Source organism: Moschus berezovskii, chromosome 4 (assembly GCF_049115385.1).
Source record: "Moschus berezovskii isolate FMDL1 chromosome 4, NW_MosBer_1.0, whole genome shotgun sequence".
Taxonomy (NCBI): domain Eukaryota; kingdom Metazoa; phylum Chordata; class Mammalia; order Artiodactyla; family Moschidae; genus Moschus; species Moschus berezovskii.
In genome coordinates, this window is record NC_142463.1 from 4721678 (window position 1) to 4736804 (window position 15127).

The 15127-nt window shown below is 48.5% G+C and overlaps 1 protein-coding gene across 2 annotated transcripts in view; it reads left to right on the top strand.

Moving 5' to 3' along the window:
• Positions 1-217: 217 nt before the first annotated feature.
• The window catches only part of ASB18 (ankyrin repeat and SOCS box containing 18), an 83687-nt gene continuing 68777 nt past the window's right edge, over positions 218-15127 (top strand). For both annotated transcript variants that reach the window (XM_088835095.1, XM_055401864.2), the window contains exons 1-2: positions 218-351; positions 429-718. In XM_088835095.1, the coding sequence (XP_088691221.1) occupies positions 514-718 (205 nt within the window). In that variant the 5' untranslated portion in view covers positions 218-351; positions 429-513. The remainder of the gene's footprint in view (positions 352-428; positions 719-15127) is intronic.

Genomic DNA, 15127 nt, shown 5'->3' on the forward strand with positions numbered 1-15127 from the left:
GGCTTCCGTCTATGGGGTCACACAGAGTCAGACACTACTGAAGTGACTTAGCAGCAGCAGCAGCAGGCTCTCTATTTAGATGAAGTGAAGACGTACAGTGGTATATTAATAGAACGTTACAAAATGTTCCTTTCAACAGCACAGAGATTTGCAAGCCCAATCTTGGGGAAAAGTATCTTAAACGTTCAGGACAGAGTCTCACTTTGACAAAAGAAGACGTTGATCGGCAGTGCCCAGGACAGCTTTAGTTTCCACAACCCCGCGCTATCTGCTTCTCCCACTCACTGATGCGTTTCCTGGCCCCTCTCTAGGATCCTAACGGAGGCCTTGGGGAGATTAATTCCCGTCTCGGTGAGGAAGGGAGCGGGGAGGGCTGCTGGCAGGAGGCCAGTCCCCGGAGCTGTAACTGACCACGTCTCTATTTATAGGCGCTCTCACAGCCCTGTCCACACAGCTGCTGACTCTGGACTCAGCTGAGAAGAGCGATTTGGTCAACACATAGGCGACAGCACAATGTCGGTCTCCGATCGCCTTCCCGATTACCCGGTCAACTCAGATTTCGTAAAGAAATTAAAGTCAGCCCTGGAAGGCGGGGATGAGGCGAGACTGAGGGACTTGATCTGCGCTGACGTTCGGCACGTGGACGCCGTGATAGAACTGGCCAACGACGACTGGATGAAGGACCCCTCCGCCCAGCTGCCCCCCGGGGTGCTCGTAGGTAACCGCCTCCCACCTGCTGCGTTCCCCACTGTGCACACGTGAGGGGTGGGCTTTTGAGTGTGGAGGGCAGATGGCTGAAACAGGAGAATGGTGCACGCCCAGCTCTGCGATCATTATTTACAAACATGCGTATGTGCTGCCTATATTGTGTACACGTGTATGTACACGGCATATACCTGTGTGTAGATACAGCACGTATCATAGTATAAAGCTACATGTCATAGTACGGATATACATATTTACTACGCATATACACAGTATTCATATACATATACTTGGTTGGCCAAAAAGTTTCTTCAGGTTTTTCCATAGCGTCTTAGGGAAAACATAATATATACAGGTACTGTGTATATAAATATATATAGTATACATATAGATAGATATACATACAGTATATAGTATATGTATACACTACAAGTATATATATGTATATAATATATATACTGATATATGCTGTGTATACTTACACATGTGTGTGTTAGCCACTCAGTCGTGTCCGACTCTTTGCAACCCCAAGGACTGTAGCCCGCCAGGCTCCTCTGTCCATGGAATTCTCTAGGCAAGAATACTGGAGCGAGTTGCCGTTCCCTTCTCCAGGGGATCTTCCCAACCCAGGGTTCAAACCACGGTTTCTCACATTGCAGACAAATTCATTAACATCTGAGTCACCAGGGAAGTCCTTATACAAATGCACACACACACACACAGTATATATCTGTGTGTTACACAGGCAATAATTAAAGCAATACCAAAAATTTAGAAAGAGAAAAATTAAACTATGGCATCAGCATCCCATCACAGGGTCTCCCTTCATTTCCCACTCTTTTTCCAAGCTAGCCCGTTTGCATGGGTAATTTTCCTCGCTTACAATCATGGGGGAGATATAATTTTGTGCTCTGCTCTGTTGAGTTAATATACCTAAAGTGTTTTCCATGTTGCTACCTGGTCTTCTTAATTTCAATCACCTATTGAGGTGATTAACCACGAAATACTTAAACCAAATTCCTATAAGAAGGGACTATGCATTAACATTTTTACTATTATCAATAACGCTGTAATTAGTGTCTTTATTAGCATTCATATGCTTTTTTTCTTATTCAGGGTTGTGTCCTTAGGATAAATTCTTAGGATCAGTATTCCTGGGACAAGAATAAATTTTCCAAATTGTTCTCTGAAAGGATTTCTATTCCATCAGTGAGTGCGTGTGTCACGTCCCACCCTGAACATTACGGGTGATTAATACTCACGTTTAAATCTCCAATTTAGTCAGCGTGCCCTGGCCCTTCTCTAATGCCTGCTCACCCGCCCTCTCTTTACTGCTCGGGACCAGGGCTTACCCACAGGGTTTGGGTTTTCTTTGCAGACCTGTTCACATGGGACTTCTCTAGTCAGGTCCTTGGGCAATATTTCCCCATGTCTTTATGTCTTTTTGACATCTTGTAGGTCTCCTTCACATAACATAGATATAATACTATTGTCACACTTGCTGAAAATATTTTCCCTGACCTGAGATTAACTTTTAATTGTACCAGGCTGCTTCCCAGCTTGTCAAATGTGCCCTCCGCAAGTCTGTCTTGACCCCTAAGGGATGTGCATGGCTCCCCTCCCCACACAAGACAGATTCTTTCCCAACATACATGTGTGAGTGCACACACATGTGTACCATCGCACACACATGTACCATCACACACACACACAAATACGTGCTCACTCATGCAGGCAAGTCACCAAAAGGGAAAACACTTGGGCCCTTGGTGCTGGCAAGTGGAGATGTACTGTGATGAAGGGCAAGATCACAAACTGGTACTTCCAGGCAAGATCGGAGATGGGCACTTCTGGGCGAGATCAGAGCCTGGCACTTCCGGGCAAGACCGGAGCTTGGCACTTGCAAGGGAGTGGTTATCCCTCTGCTCCTCCCTCCCCCAGCCCTCCTCACCCCTCCACCACCTCTGCGTCCCCTGTGCTGCCTTTCACTGGGGGTATAAGCAACCTGCAGAAGGCTTTAGGGAGAAACCACCTCCTGCTTCTTCTTTTCCTTGGTGTTTCTGATACCTGGGCCCCAGGCAGGGTGAGGGCCCAGCAGCCGTGTGCCCAGAGAGCACCCCTCTTCTGTTCGTACCTTCGCTCTGCCTGGATGGGCCGGGTCCTCAGAGAATGCACACGGTACAGGCATCAATCCAGGAGCCTGCACTGGGGCGCTGAGGGGACTCTAAACTCCTCCCCTGCGCTTCCCCCAGGAATGCTGAGCTCTAGGTTCTGCATTTGCGCTCCTGAGTCAGCTTGCCCACTGACCAGCGCCCGCTCTTGGGGTGACTTGGTGAATCGCGTCCTCCTGGCCCCGCGCTTTCTGACCCCGTGTTGGGTGCAGCTAAGGCCAGGCGCTGCGAGGAGTGGGGAGGGCAGAGTATGTGCTCTGGGGACCCGTCCCTGCCAGACAGCCCCTGTGATCTGGCTTCAAGGTTGAGCTGAAGGCTCAGCTCCCGGGTGTCAGCTCTTACTTCCCTGCTTGCCCCTTCAGACACAGGGAGTGGGGCTCCCCCAGTGCCTCTGGAGACCCCATCACTTCCCTGAGTCCTGCATGCCTACAAGATGCCCTAGATCCCCGCCACCTGCTTTCTGCCAGGATTCTGGCTGGAGTGAGTATCCGCTCCTCTTTTGCAAACCTATCCCAGTGGATTCGGGTTTTGTGTATTTGAATTCCCTGAGTTAAAATATCATTTCTTATTCTTTAATAACAGCTGTGTGTGTGTGTGTGTGTGTGTGTGTGTGTGTGTCCTCAGTTGTGTCGAACTCTTTGCAACCCCATGGACTGTAGCCCACCAGGCTTCTCCATAGAATTATCCAGGCAAGAATACTGGAGTGGGTAGCCATTCCCTTCTCCAGGGGATCTTCCCAAACCAAGGATCAAACCCGGGTCTCTTACCTTACAGGCAGATTCTTTTTGCCATCTGAGCTACCAGGGAAGCCCAACAGCAAACTTAATTTGTTCTTGCTTTATTCACCTTATTCTGGGGTGTGCTGGGTCTTCACTGCTGACCGCTGTGTTTCTCCAGTTTCAGCGCACAGGCTTCTCACTGCGATGGCTCCTATGGTTGCAGAGGGCGGGCTCTGGGGCTCCGGCTTCAGGAGTTGCTCTAGGACGGCTCTGGAGCACAGGCTCAGCCATTGTGGTGCATGGGCTTCTTTGCTTCTTGGCCTCTTGGCATTCCCTTGGAATCTTCCCTGACAGGGGATCGAAGCTGTGGCCCTGTAGATCTGCCCTGCAGGCAGATTTGTAACCACTGGACCACCAGGGAAGTCCAGTCTGTTCTTTTGATTCATTTATTAAATAGCATAACTGTTTTCACAATAGGAAATATAAATTAATATAAATTACAGGTAACATTGTACTATTTTAAATAGCTAAAAATCTCAGTATTAATAACATGTTTGTATTAATCCAAGATAAAAATCTAACCTCTCCAACAAAAAGTAAAATATCATTTACTTTCGCGCTGATTTCCCTGCGCCATCTTCATTGTCCCCACCTTTGTACTGTGCACTTGAAACCAATGAAATTTGTGTGAAGGGGGCCCCGTTCCCTCCCACAATGAACCTATAGGTTCTAAATCACATCCATATACACTCCTCCCTGCCCGACGGCACAATTCAAAAGGGCAGGGACAGGTCAGTGCTGCTGACACGCTGTCAGGACCTGGGCTTGTTCCGGGCTGTTTTCGTATCAGGATGCTGGTAAGTGAATGACAAGCGCGTGGCCTTAGGGCACATCCTGTCACCAGTGATTTTACTGCAGGGGAAGCAGTCTGGGCTTGAACCTGGGGTGGAGATGCATGAGGCAGCTGCCGCTCCAGCTAACGTTTGAGAGTAAGATTGGAAGGAAATATGACAAGTTAGGAAACAAGATCTAGTTAGGAGGTGATGGAAGGCGGGCGCCCAGGTAAGAGATGACAGGGTCTAAATGCAGACGGTGGGCTAGATGAGAGACAGACAGAGCTAAGTGACAAAGCTGAGAAGCGCTGGGAAGGGCTTCGGGGGGCGTACAGGACAGGGACACCAAGCCAGACAGAAATCGGAGGGAGCTGTGACTGTAACGAGGTTTGAGCTTTTGCTGTGAGGCTAGGAGAACGAGGGGAGACTAGAAACAAGAATAACACCCAGGATGGCCCCCCAGGAGTGCAGAGCCCAGCCGGTGTCATCACAGGTAGCCCGTCAGGCACCTCAGGGAGCCTTGCAGTGAAACGCTCCAGCGGGAGACTTGGGTTCCGGCACCGATGAGCTGCGTGGCCTCGGAGAAGTCATGTTCCCTCTCCGAGTCAGTGCCTTTACCGGTAACTAGCGTATGATGTTTGACTATTGCTTCCCAAGCAAAGCTCCATGGAGGAGCGCACTTGGGACGCGGTCCCTGGAAACCCACGCTGTCAGAGGATGCTTGAGGACAGGATAAAGGGTTGCGTGGTTTCACCACCAGCAGGAGCATGGGGGTGGGAGTCAGCAGGTTGTGGGAAGAGATTGGAGGTCTGCAGACGCTCTTCGGGAAATATGGCTTGGATCATTCTTGAGGCCCCGTCCAGCTCCATGCTTCTCTCAAGTCCCATGATCCCCACATCTCACCGTCTCAGCCTAAAATGGAATGAGGCTGCCTTTTCCCAGAGTGTGGGAGTAAACGGGCTCTTTCCCGGGGGAGGGGTAATTGTGAGTCCTCGGCAACATGCCTCAGAGGAACAAGAGCGTCTGCATTCCGACGCACACGAGGGGGCTTCAGAATGTGTGGTGAGTGGCTGGGACTTGGGGTGACACCTGGAAGCGCTGCGCACATTGGGAATGGGTACGGGGAAGAATTTCAGTTCTGCCGAGGGGGACGCTGAAGACCGAGGGATGAAGAGCGAGAAGACGGGCAGGGACCCAGCAAAGGGCGGGCTCTGAAGACGCCTCCAGACCAGAGACACGGCCGAAGCCCAGGCTGAAGGCGCTTAAGGGAAAGCAGGGGCTCAACCTTCCATCCCAAGGACAGCCCTGCTTGAAAGAACTCCGAGTACTGTTTCAGTTCAGTTCAGTCGCTCAGTCGTGTCCGACTCACCGCGACGCCATGAATCACAGCACGCCAGGCCTCCCGGAGTTCACTCAAACTCATGTCCACAGAGTCGGTGATGCCATCCAGCCATCTCATTCTCTGTCGTCCCCGTCTCCTCCCGCCCCCAACTTTTCCCAGCATCAGAGTCTTTTCCAGTGAGTCAACTCGTCGCATGAGGTGGCCAAAGAATTGCAGTTTCAGGTTTAGCATCAGTCCTTCCAATGAACACCCAGGATTGATCTCCCTTAGAATGGACTGGTTGGATCTCCTTGCAGTCCAAGGGACTCTCAAGAGTCTTCTCCAGCACCACAGTTCAAAAGCATCAATTCTTTGGCGATCAGCTTTCTTCACAGTCCAACTCTCACATCCACACTTGACCACGGGAAAAACCATAGCCTTGACTAGATGGACCTTTGTTGGCAAAGTAATGTCTCTGCTTTTTAATATACTATCAAGGTTGGTCATAACTTTCCTTCCAAGGAGTAAGCGTCTTTTAATTTCCTGGCTGCAGTCAGCATCTGCAGTGATTTTGGAGCCCAAAAAAATAAAGTCTGACACTGTTTCCCCATCTATTTCCCATGAAGTGATGGGACCAGATGCCATGATCTTCGTTTTCTGAATGTTGAGCTTCAAGCCAACCTTTTCACTCTCCTCTTTCACTTTCATCAAGAGGCTTTTGAGTTCCTCTTACTTTCTGCCATAAGGGTAGTGTCATCTGCATATCTGAGGTTATTGATATTTCTCCCAGCAATCTTGATTCCAGCTTGTGCTTCTTCCAGCCCAGCGTTCCTCATGATGTACTCTGCATATAAGTTAAATAAGCAGGGTGACAATATACAGCCTTGACGCACTCCTTTTCCTATTTGGAACCAGTCTGTTGTTCCATGACCAGTTCTGACTGTTGCTTCCTGACCTGCATACAGGTTTCTCAAGACGCATGTCAGGTGGTCTGGGATTCCCATCTCTTTCAGAATTTTCCACAGTTTATTGTGATCCACACAGTCAAAGGCTTTGGCATAGTCAATGAAGCAGAAATAGATGTTTTTCTGGAACTCTCTTGCTTTCTCCATGATCCAGCGGATGTTGGCAATTTGATCTCTGGTGCCTCTACCTTTTCTAAAACCTGCTTGAACATCTGGGAGTTCACGGTTCACATATTGCTGAAGCCTGGCTTGGAGAATTTTGAGCATGACTTTACTAGCATGTGAGATGAGTGCAATTGTGCAGTAGTTTGAGCATTCCTTGGCATTGCCTTTCTTTGGGATTGGAATGAAGACTGACCTTTTCCAGTCCTGTGGCCATTGCTGAGTTTTCCAAATTTGCTGGCATATTGCGTGCAGCACTTTCACAGCATCATCTTTCAGGATTTGAAATAGCTCCACTGGAATTCCATCACCTCCACTAGCTTTGTTCGTAGTGATGCTTTCTAAGGCCCACTTGACTTCACATTCCACGATGTCTGGCTCTAGGTCAGTGATCACGTTATCGTGACTATCTTGGTCGTGAAGATCTTTTCTGTACAGTTCTTCTGTGTATTCTTGCCACCTCTTCTTAATATCTTCTGCTGCTGTTAGGTCCATACCATTTCTGTCCTTTATCGAGTCCATCTTTGCATGAAATGTTCCCTTGGAATCTCTAATTTTCTTGAAGAGATCTCTTGTTTTTCCTATTCTGTTGTTTTCTTCTATTTCTTTGCATTGATCGCTGAGGAAGGCTTTCTTATCTCTCCTTGCTATTCTTTGGAACTCTGCATTCAGATGCTTATATCTTTCCTTTTCTCCTTTGCTTTTCGCTTCTCTTCTTTTCACAGCTATTTGTAAGGCCTCCTCAGACAGCCATTTTGCTTTTTTGCATTTCTTTTCCATGGGGATGGTCTTGGTCCCTGTCTCCTGTACAATGTCACGAACCTCCGTCCAGAGTTCATCAGGCAGTCTATCAGATCTAGTCCCTTAAATCTATTTCTCACTTCCACTGTATAATCATAAGGGATTTGATTGAGGTCATATCTGAATGGTCTAGTGGTTTTCCCTACTTTCTTCAATTTAAGTCTGAATTTGGCAATAAGGAGTTCATGATCTGAGCCACAGTCAGCTCCTGGCCTTGTTTTTGCTAACTGTATAGAGCTTCTCCATCTTTGGCTACAAAGAATATAATCAATCTGATTTCGGTGTTGACCACCTGGTGATGTCCATGTGTAGAGACTTCTCTTGTGTTGTTGGAAGAGGGTGTTTGTTATGACCAGTGCGTTCTCTTGACAAAACTCTATTAGCCTTTGCCCTGCTTCCTTCCGTGCTCCAAGGCCAAATTTGCCTGTTACTCCAGGTGTTTCTTGACTTCCTACTTTTGCATTCCAGTCCCCTATAATGAAAAGGACATCTTTTTTGGGTGTTAGTTCTAAAAGGTCTTGTAGGTCTTCATAGAACCGTTCAACTTCGGCTTCTTCAGCATTACTGGTTGGGGCATAGGCCTGGATTACTGTAATATTGAATGGCTTGCCTTGGAAATGAACAGAAATCCTTCTGTCGTTTTTAAGATTGCATCCAAGTACTGCATTTCGGACTCTTTTGTTGACCATGATGGCTACTCCATTTCTTCTAAGGGATTCCTGCCCACAGTAGTAGATATAATGGTCATCTGAGTTAAATTCACCCATTCCAGTCCATTTTAGTTCACTGATTCCTAGAATGTCAATGTTCACTCTTGCCATCTCCTGTTTGACCACCTCCAATTTGCCTTGATTCATGGACCTCACATTCCAGGTTCCTATGCAATATTGCTCTTTACAGCACCGGACCTTGCTTCTATCACCGGTCACATCCACAACTGGGTACTGGTTTTGCTTTTGCTCCATCCCTTCATTCCTTCTAGAGTTACTTCTCCACTGAGCTCCAGTAGCATACTGGGCACCTACCGACCTGCGGAATTCCTCATTCAGTATCCTATCATTTTGCCCTTTGTTACTGTTCATGGGGTTCTCAGGGCAAGTATACTGAAGTGGTTTGCCATTCCCTTCTCCAGTGGACCACATTCGGCTGTGGTCCATGTGATCAGATCGCCTAGTTTCCTGTGATTATGATTTCAGTGTGTCTCTGATGCCCCCTCCCAATACCTACCGTCTTATTTGGGTTTCTCTTACCTTGGGCGTGGGATATCTCTTCACAGCCGCTCCAGCAAAGCGCAGCCGCTGTACCTTACCTTGGATGAGGGGTATCTCCTCAGGGCCGCCCCTCCTGACCTTGAACGTGGAGTAGCTCCTCTCGGCCCTCCTGCGCCCACGCAGCCACCGCCTATTGGATGTGGGGCAGCTCCTCTCGGCCGCTGGCCCTGGCCTCAGGCATGGGGTAGCTCCTTTCGGCCGCGCCTCTTTGCGAGGTTGGTTGCACCGGGGCTGGCGTCTCTCACGTCTGTGCCGCCACCAAGTACTGTTTCAGTTCAGTTCAGTCGCTCAGTCGTGTCCGACTCTTAGCGACCCCATGAACCACAGCACACCAGGCCTCCCTGTCCATCACCAACTCCCGGAGTTCACTCAAACTCATGTCCACAGAGTCAGCGATGCCATCCAGCCACCTCACTCTCTGTCGTCCCCGTCTCCTCCCGCCCCCAATCCCTCCCAGCATCAGAGTCTTTTCCAGTGAGTCAACTCGTCGCATGAGGTGGCCAAAGTATTAGAGTTTCAGCTTTAGCATCAGTCCCTCCAATGAACACCCAGGATCGATCTCCTTTAGAATGGACTGGTTGGATCTCCTTGCAGTCCAAGGGACTCTCAAGAGTCTTCTCCAGCACCACAGTTCAAAAGCATCAATTCTTCAGCGATCAGCTTTCTTCACGTTTACAGGACGATAATTTGCAACAGTAAGATAAGTAGCTGTTCTTTCTGCCTGTCAACATAAATATCCAGGGACCATGTTTTGCTCAGCGAGATCCCCATGCTCGAGTATGAGCTTATTACTCCTGCAAAATAGAGCAGCAAAAAATAATTATTATTTCTGCAGATCCGTGTCAGCATACCAGTAAACACACAGGGAAAAGAGGAACCAGCCGGGAAAATGGTGGGAATGATGTGTTCTGGAGAACCCTTCAGGTGTACATGGGGCCCCTTACAGGGGCAGAGGGCAAAGGAACTTCAAAATTCAGCCTCGGCAGATAACAAGGCCGAGTGCCAAACGCACCTGCCCTGCCTGGCCATGGGGCAGAAGAGGGGTCCTCAGTCAGGTTTTCCCTTAAAGATGCACCTGTACCATTGGGAAGTTGCCTGCTGTCCTGCAAAGGTGTACCTGGGATGCCCCGTGGGGTGGGGAAGTGCATGGAGGTCTCTAGCAGGCATTCAACCCCAGTCAGACCCAGACAGGCCTGCTGTGAGGAACCAAGGAGGCTGTCCTGGAGCTGGGCAGTGTGTGTTGGGGAGTATGTGTGTGCGTGTGTGTGTGATGAGGGAAACAAGCCTGAGCTCCAGTTCATCCACAGTCTGCTCCCTCATCATTCCCACCTACCCCCTCCCAACAAAAACCTCCCCTCCAGGACAAAACCCAGGCTCACCTAGACCACCCCTTCCAGGTCCTGTAGAAGGCCACTCCTCGAAAGCCTGCGCTGCCCACCCAACAGAGAGACCGACCTCCTCCCACCACGAGAGCACAAAGCCCTCAGTCTCCCTCTGTTCCTGAGACACAAAACCTTGCTGAGCTAATCTTCGCACCCACTGAATGCTTCCTTCTCAAATACGACCTCCTTGAGGTCAACACCTTTGCCCGGTGTCCAGAGCCTGGGAAGGTCTTAGCCCCGTGTGTGTGTGTGCTCGTCATTTAGGTGTGTCCAGCTCTCTGAGACACCATGGACTGCAGCCCGCCAGGCTCCTCTGTCCATGGGACTCTCCAGGCAAGAATACTGGAGTGGGTTGCCCTTTTCTTCTCCAGGGGATCTTCCTGACCCAGGGATCGAACTTGCGTCTCCTACAGCTTCTACATTGGCAGGCAGATTCTTTACCACTGAGCTATCTGGGAAAGCTATAGAAAGGCTCAAACTCTGGGTGGCCTGCCTGCATGGGCAGGCCAAGTTCCTTTGCTAACATTCACCCAGGTGGACACAGTCTGCGTTTCTACAGACACGACTGGAGTGAGTCTTTCAGCAAAGAAATATTCGATTCTACCTTCTGCTAAAGCCAAGTCTGTGCTGTTCAGTATTAGCAACAATGGAATTATTCGACCTCACCTCTTTGCGACGCCTATCAGCTCACTGACTTGAGAGAACACAGCAAGGGGGAAAGGATGGTGGGGGAGGGGTGGAGAGACCCTGCTTGCCCCCCAAATGCATCAACTGTACAATTTGGTAACTGGCGTAATCAAACTACTTAAGAAACAACTGATTACTAATTGCTATTATTAAGGATGTCAGCATTCCATGATTTTGCTGCTGATATATTATATACAAGTCAAGATGCCACTTGAATTCTTGATTGAAATAGAAAAACTAGAGGCATTATGTTGTGTTTGGGGTAATGATATTTAAGCATCTGGAGGCAAGTTAAAGAAATACTAATTGGGTTTCATTAAGAGAGCTCACGCCGCCACACATATAGGTGGAGGATGAGTGCGGGTGATCGTGGGATGGACAAGGGCCAGGTGGAGTCTGCTGTGGAATTAGACTATTCATTCAGTCAGCTCGGTGTTTAGCACGCTGTGCGGTCAGGGCTACACCCACCTCCTTCTGCATGGAGGGGAAGGTCCCCCACGGAAAACGCAACAGTTGAATGTAAGTTAAATAAGCACGACTCCCACCTTGGAGGACTCACATTTGAATGAATGACAAGTGCGTGTGCATTGACGGTGTAACAGACATGACAAGAGACTAGCAGCGACGCGACCTGGGTTCAAGCCTGGCTCTCCCACTGCCTGTCTGGTCTTTAACCTGTATGGTCTGTTCTATCTGAATCCTAATTCCCTCTTTTAAAACTATTGGACTGTTGGGAATTCCCATGCAGTCCAGTGGTTAGGACTCAGCGCTTTCACTGCTGAGGCCCAGGATTCAATTTCTGGTCAAGGAATTAATCCCGCAAGCCCCACAGTACAGCCAAAAAGAAAAAGAAAGAAAATGGGATTAGTGGGGTCATCTCTCAGGGTGCTTCCAAATGGGACGAACTCGAGCTCTAAGACCAACATGTGGTGTTTCTGGAGATGGACAAAAACCCTATTCCCTTCATGGGTATGTAGAACAGGCCCCACTTTCATAGGAACCGTCGGCTCCAGGTCAGATGGGCAGGGAAGGTGTCTCCTGGTGAGAGGTGGGTGTATCAGCTTGACTCACCAAAGAGCAGCAGCCTTGCCCAGAGATGAACTTGTCCCAATCATTAGGAGTCCAAGTCTGCAGACCAGAGCCTGTCTGTGCTCCAAGGAGACCCAAGTGGAGACAGTGATGGAGACAGTCCTCACACATGCAGTGAGGATTCTAGTCGGTCTGTGTTTCCCAAGGACTGCTCTGTCCCCCTTTCCCAGAAGAGGAAAATGCAGCTCAAAGAGGTTGAGTTCCACATGTCAGGTCCCACAGCTGCAGAAGGGGGAAACCCAGAGCTCTTCCCGCTACCCCATCAAGCCATAATTGTCCTATGGCTGCATTTATGGACCGGGACACCAGGGTTCGCACATGTTCCCTTACTGGGCAACAGTCAGCTAGGAGCAACACACAGTTCCCTGACTTACAGTCAAGGGCTCTTGACACACACCCACCCCAAGACATGTAGCCGGAACATCCATGAAAAATGTCCCCATGGAGGCTGTGACAACTCTGAGAATTTACATCACACACGCAGGCACACATGCATGCAGACACGCCATCAAGAGCATGGAGTCCATCACTTCAAATTCAGAGTATTAAGAAACACTTTTCAAATAGTATTCAGAGATACTCTACAAATAATAAGAGTATTAAGAAAAAAAAAAACCTGGGTGAATGAGTGGGGTGTCTCGGCTGCAGAATAAAAACAAAAATGAGCAGCAGGAGGTCAGTGATGGCGGCGAAGGATGGGGAGACACGGGCTCTGCTGTCTTGGCTGCAGCCCTGATCAGAGTGTGTGGGGGCAGGGAGACCTGCTCGAAGCAAAATGAAATTAAACCTTTCTAAGTACTTATAAATCAGCACCTAATGACACTATCCCACCACCAGCCAGAGCATTGCTCTTATTACTTTGATTCACAAGCCAGGAAAAGATCTGGAATTATGCACAAATTATTGTCCCATCTTCTTAATTAACGCTGATTGCAAAATTCTTGCTAAAGTCCTTGCTAACAGACTCAATTATGCGCTGCCTGAATTGATTCACCCAGATCAAGTGGAATTTATTAGAAATACACTTTCCTACAATAACATCAGATTATCTTTGAATATAGTTAAATTATTTAGGAATAAAATAGTTCCAGCAGCAGCCCTTGCTTTAGCTTCAGAAAAATATATCTTACCACCTAGAATGAAGATATTCCTTTGCTTTCCACCAGACACACACCCTAAGCTCTTTTTTTTTCCCCAGAAGCAGGTTGAATTTCTGTGATGAGATGAGATGTATGCCTTCGAGCTAATGGTCCAGCTTCAAAGCATGTGGGCAGGAAGAAAAATCCTGCAGGGTCACGTCTCAGCTTCCCCCAGTATGAACCGTCACTGCCTGTGGAACACGGTGAAATTGCAATTAGACTAAATCAAGATATTTTCAGAATCAAAATTGAGAAACAGGCTAATAAAGACATAATGTATGCTGATGACACACTTCTATTAGCATCATTCCCCAGCACACTGGAGGGGTTCGAAAGAACAAAAAGAAAGGAAGATAAGAGGGAAGGTGCTTTTCTGCCTTTCCAGGAGGGCAGTCGTTCCTGCAATGGTATACGCTGTTCAGGATAAATATTCAAAGAAACCAATTGGAAATAGCAAATGCATTACCTGTAGCCTGGTATCAAATACTAAGCCCAGCAGCTGGGCATTGAACAGGGTCTGGGCTTGTCCTAGTGGCCATATCTGGGCACAGAGTAGGTAGGTAATAAATATTAATAGACAAAACAACAAATGGAAGACAGTAAAAATCTGTTGGACTGTCCCTTGAAAGATGAATGTGTATTTGATGGGCTGTGATGGAAAGGAAGGGGCCGAGACAGAGGGAGCAGATGTGGAGCACACAGCCCACCTCGCACAGGGAAGTGGGACCTGGCTGGAAACAAGGTGCTTAAGTCAGAGGAGAAGGAGGAATATTAGCGCAAGCAGGTTGGGACTGTACTGTGCGAGGCCACAAATTCTGGACATAGGGGTTTACGTGTATTCGGAAAGGCAGTAAGGAGCCATTCGGCAATGGAATGAGATCATCTAATCTGGAAAAAGTTAACTCTTGCATAGGAAGGAAGGATAGAGGTGGAGAGACTGGTGCCCTGAGACCAGCTGCAAACACCCACTTCCCTCCTCCTTTACTGACAGAGTCCTTGTGGCAACACAAGTTGCCCGGCTGGAGAAAGAACAACACTGCTCCTCCCTTGAAGCCAGGGGTGGCCTCGTTCTCACCAATAAAGGGCCAAACAGCAAGTCCAAGATGGCAGAAGAAAGAGTCAGTGAATTTGAAAACAGATTAAAAGAAAGTATTCAGTCTGAAGCTCAGAAACAAAAACGATTGGAAATAAAATGAACAGGGGCTGTGGAACAACACAGATCTGACACGTTCAAGCAGAATCCAAGAAAGAGACGAGAAAGAGAATGGAGCAGAAAAAGGATTTAAAGAAATAATTGCCAAACATTTCCCAAGCTGGATGAAAGATATAAATTTACAGATTCAAGAAGGTTAGCAAGGGCTCCCCTGGTGGCTCAGTGGTAAAGACCCCTGCCTGCCAATGCAAGAGACACAAGTTCCATCTCTGACCCGGCAATATCCCACACACTGTGGAGCAACTAACTCCGTGTGCCATAACTACTGAGCCTGTGCTCCAGAGCCAGGAACCACAGCTACTGCGTCCACATGTCGTAGCTACTGAAGCCCTCGTGTCCTAGAGCCTGTGCTCTGCGACAAGAGGAGCCACCGCAGTGAGAAGCCCTCAGTTCAGCTCAGTTGCTCAGTCATGTCCGACTCTTTGCGACCCCACGGACTGCAGCACACCAGGCCTCCCTGTCCATCACCAACTCCCGGAGTCCACCCAAACCCATGTCCATTGAGTCGGTGATGCCATCCAACCATCTTACCCTCTATCATCCCCTTCTCCTCCTGCCTTCAATCTTTCCCAGCATCAGGGTCTTTTCAAATGAGTCAGTTCTTTGCATCAGGTGGCCAGAGTATTAGAGTTTCAGCTTCAACATCAGTCCTTCCAATGAATATTCAGG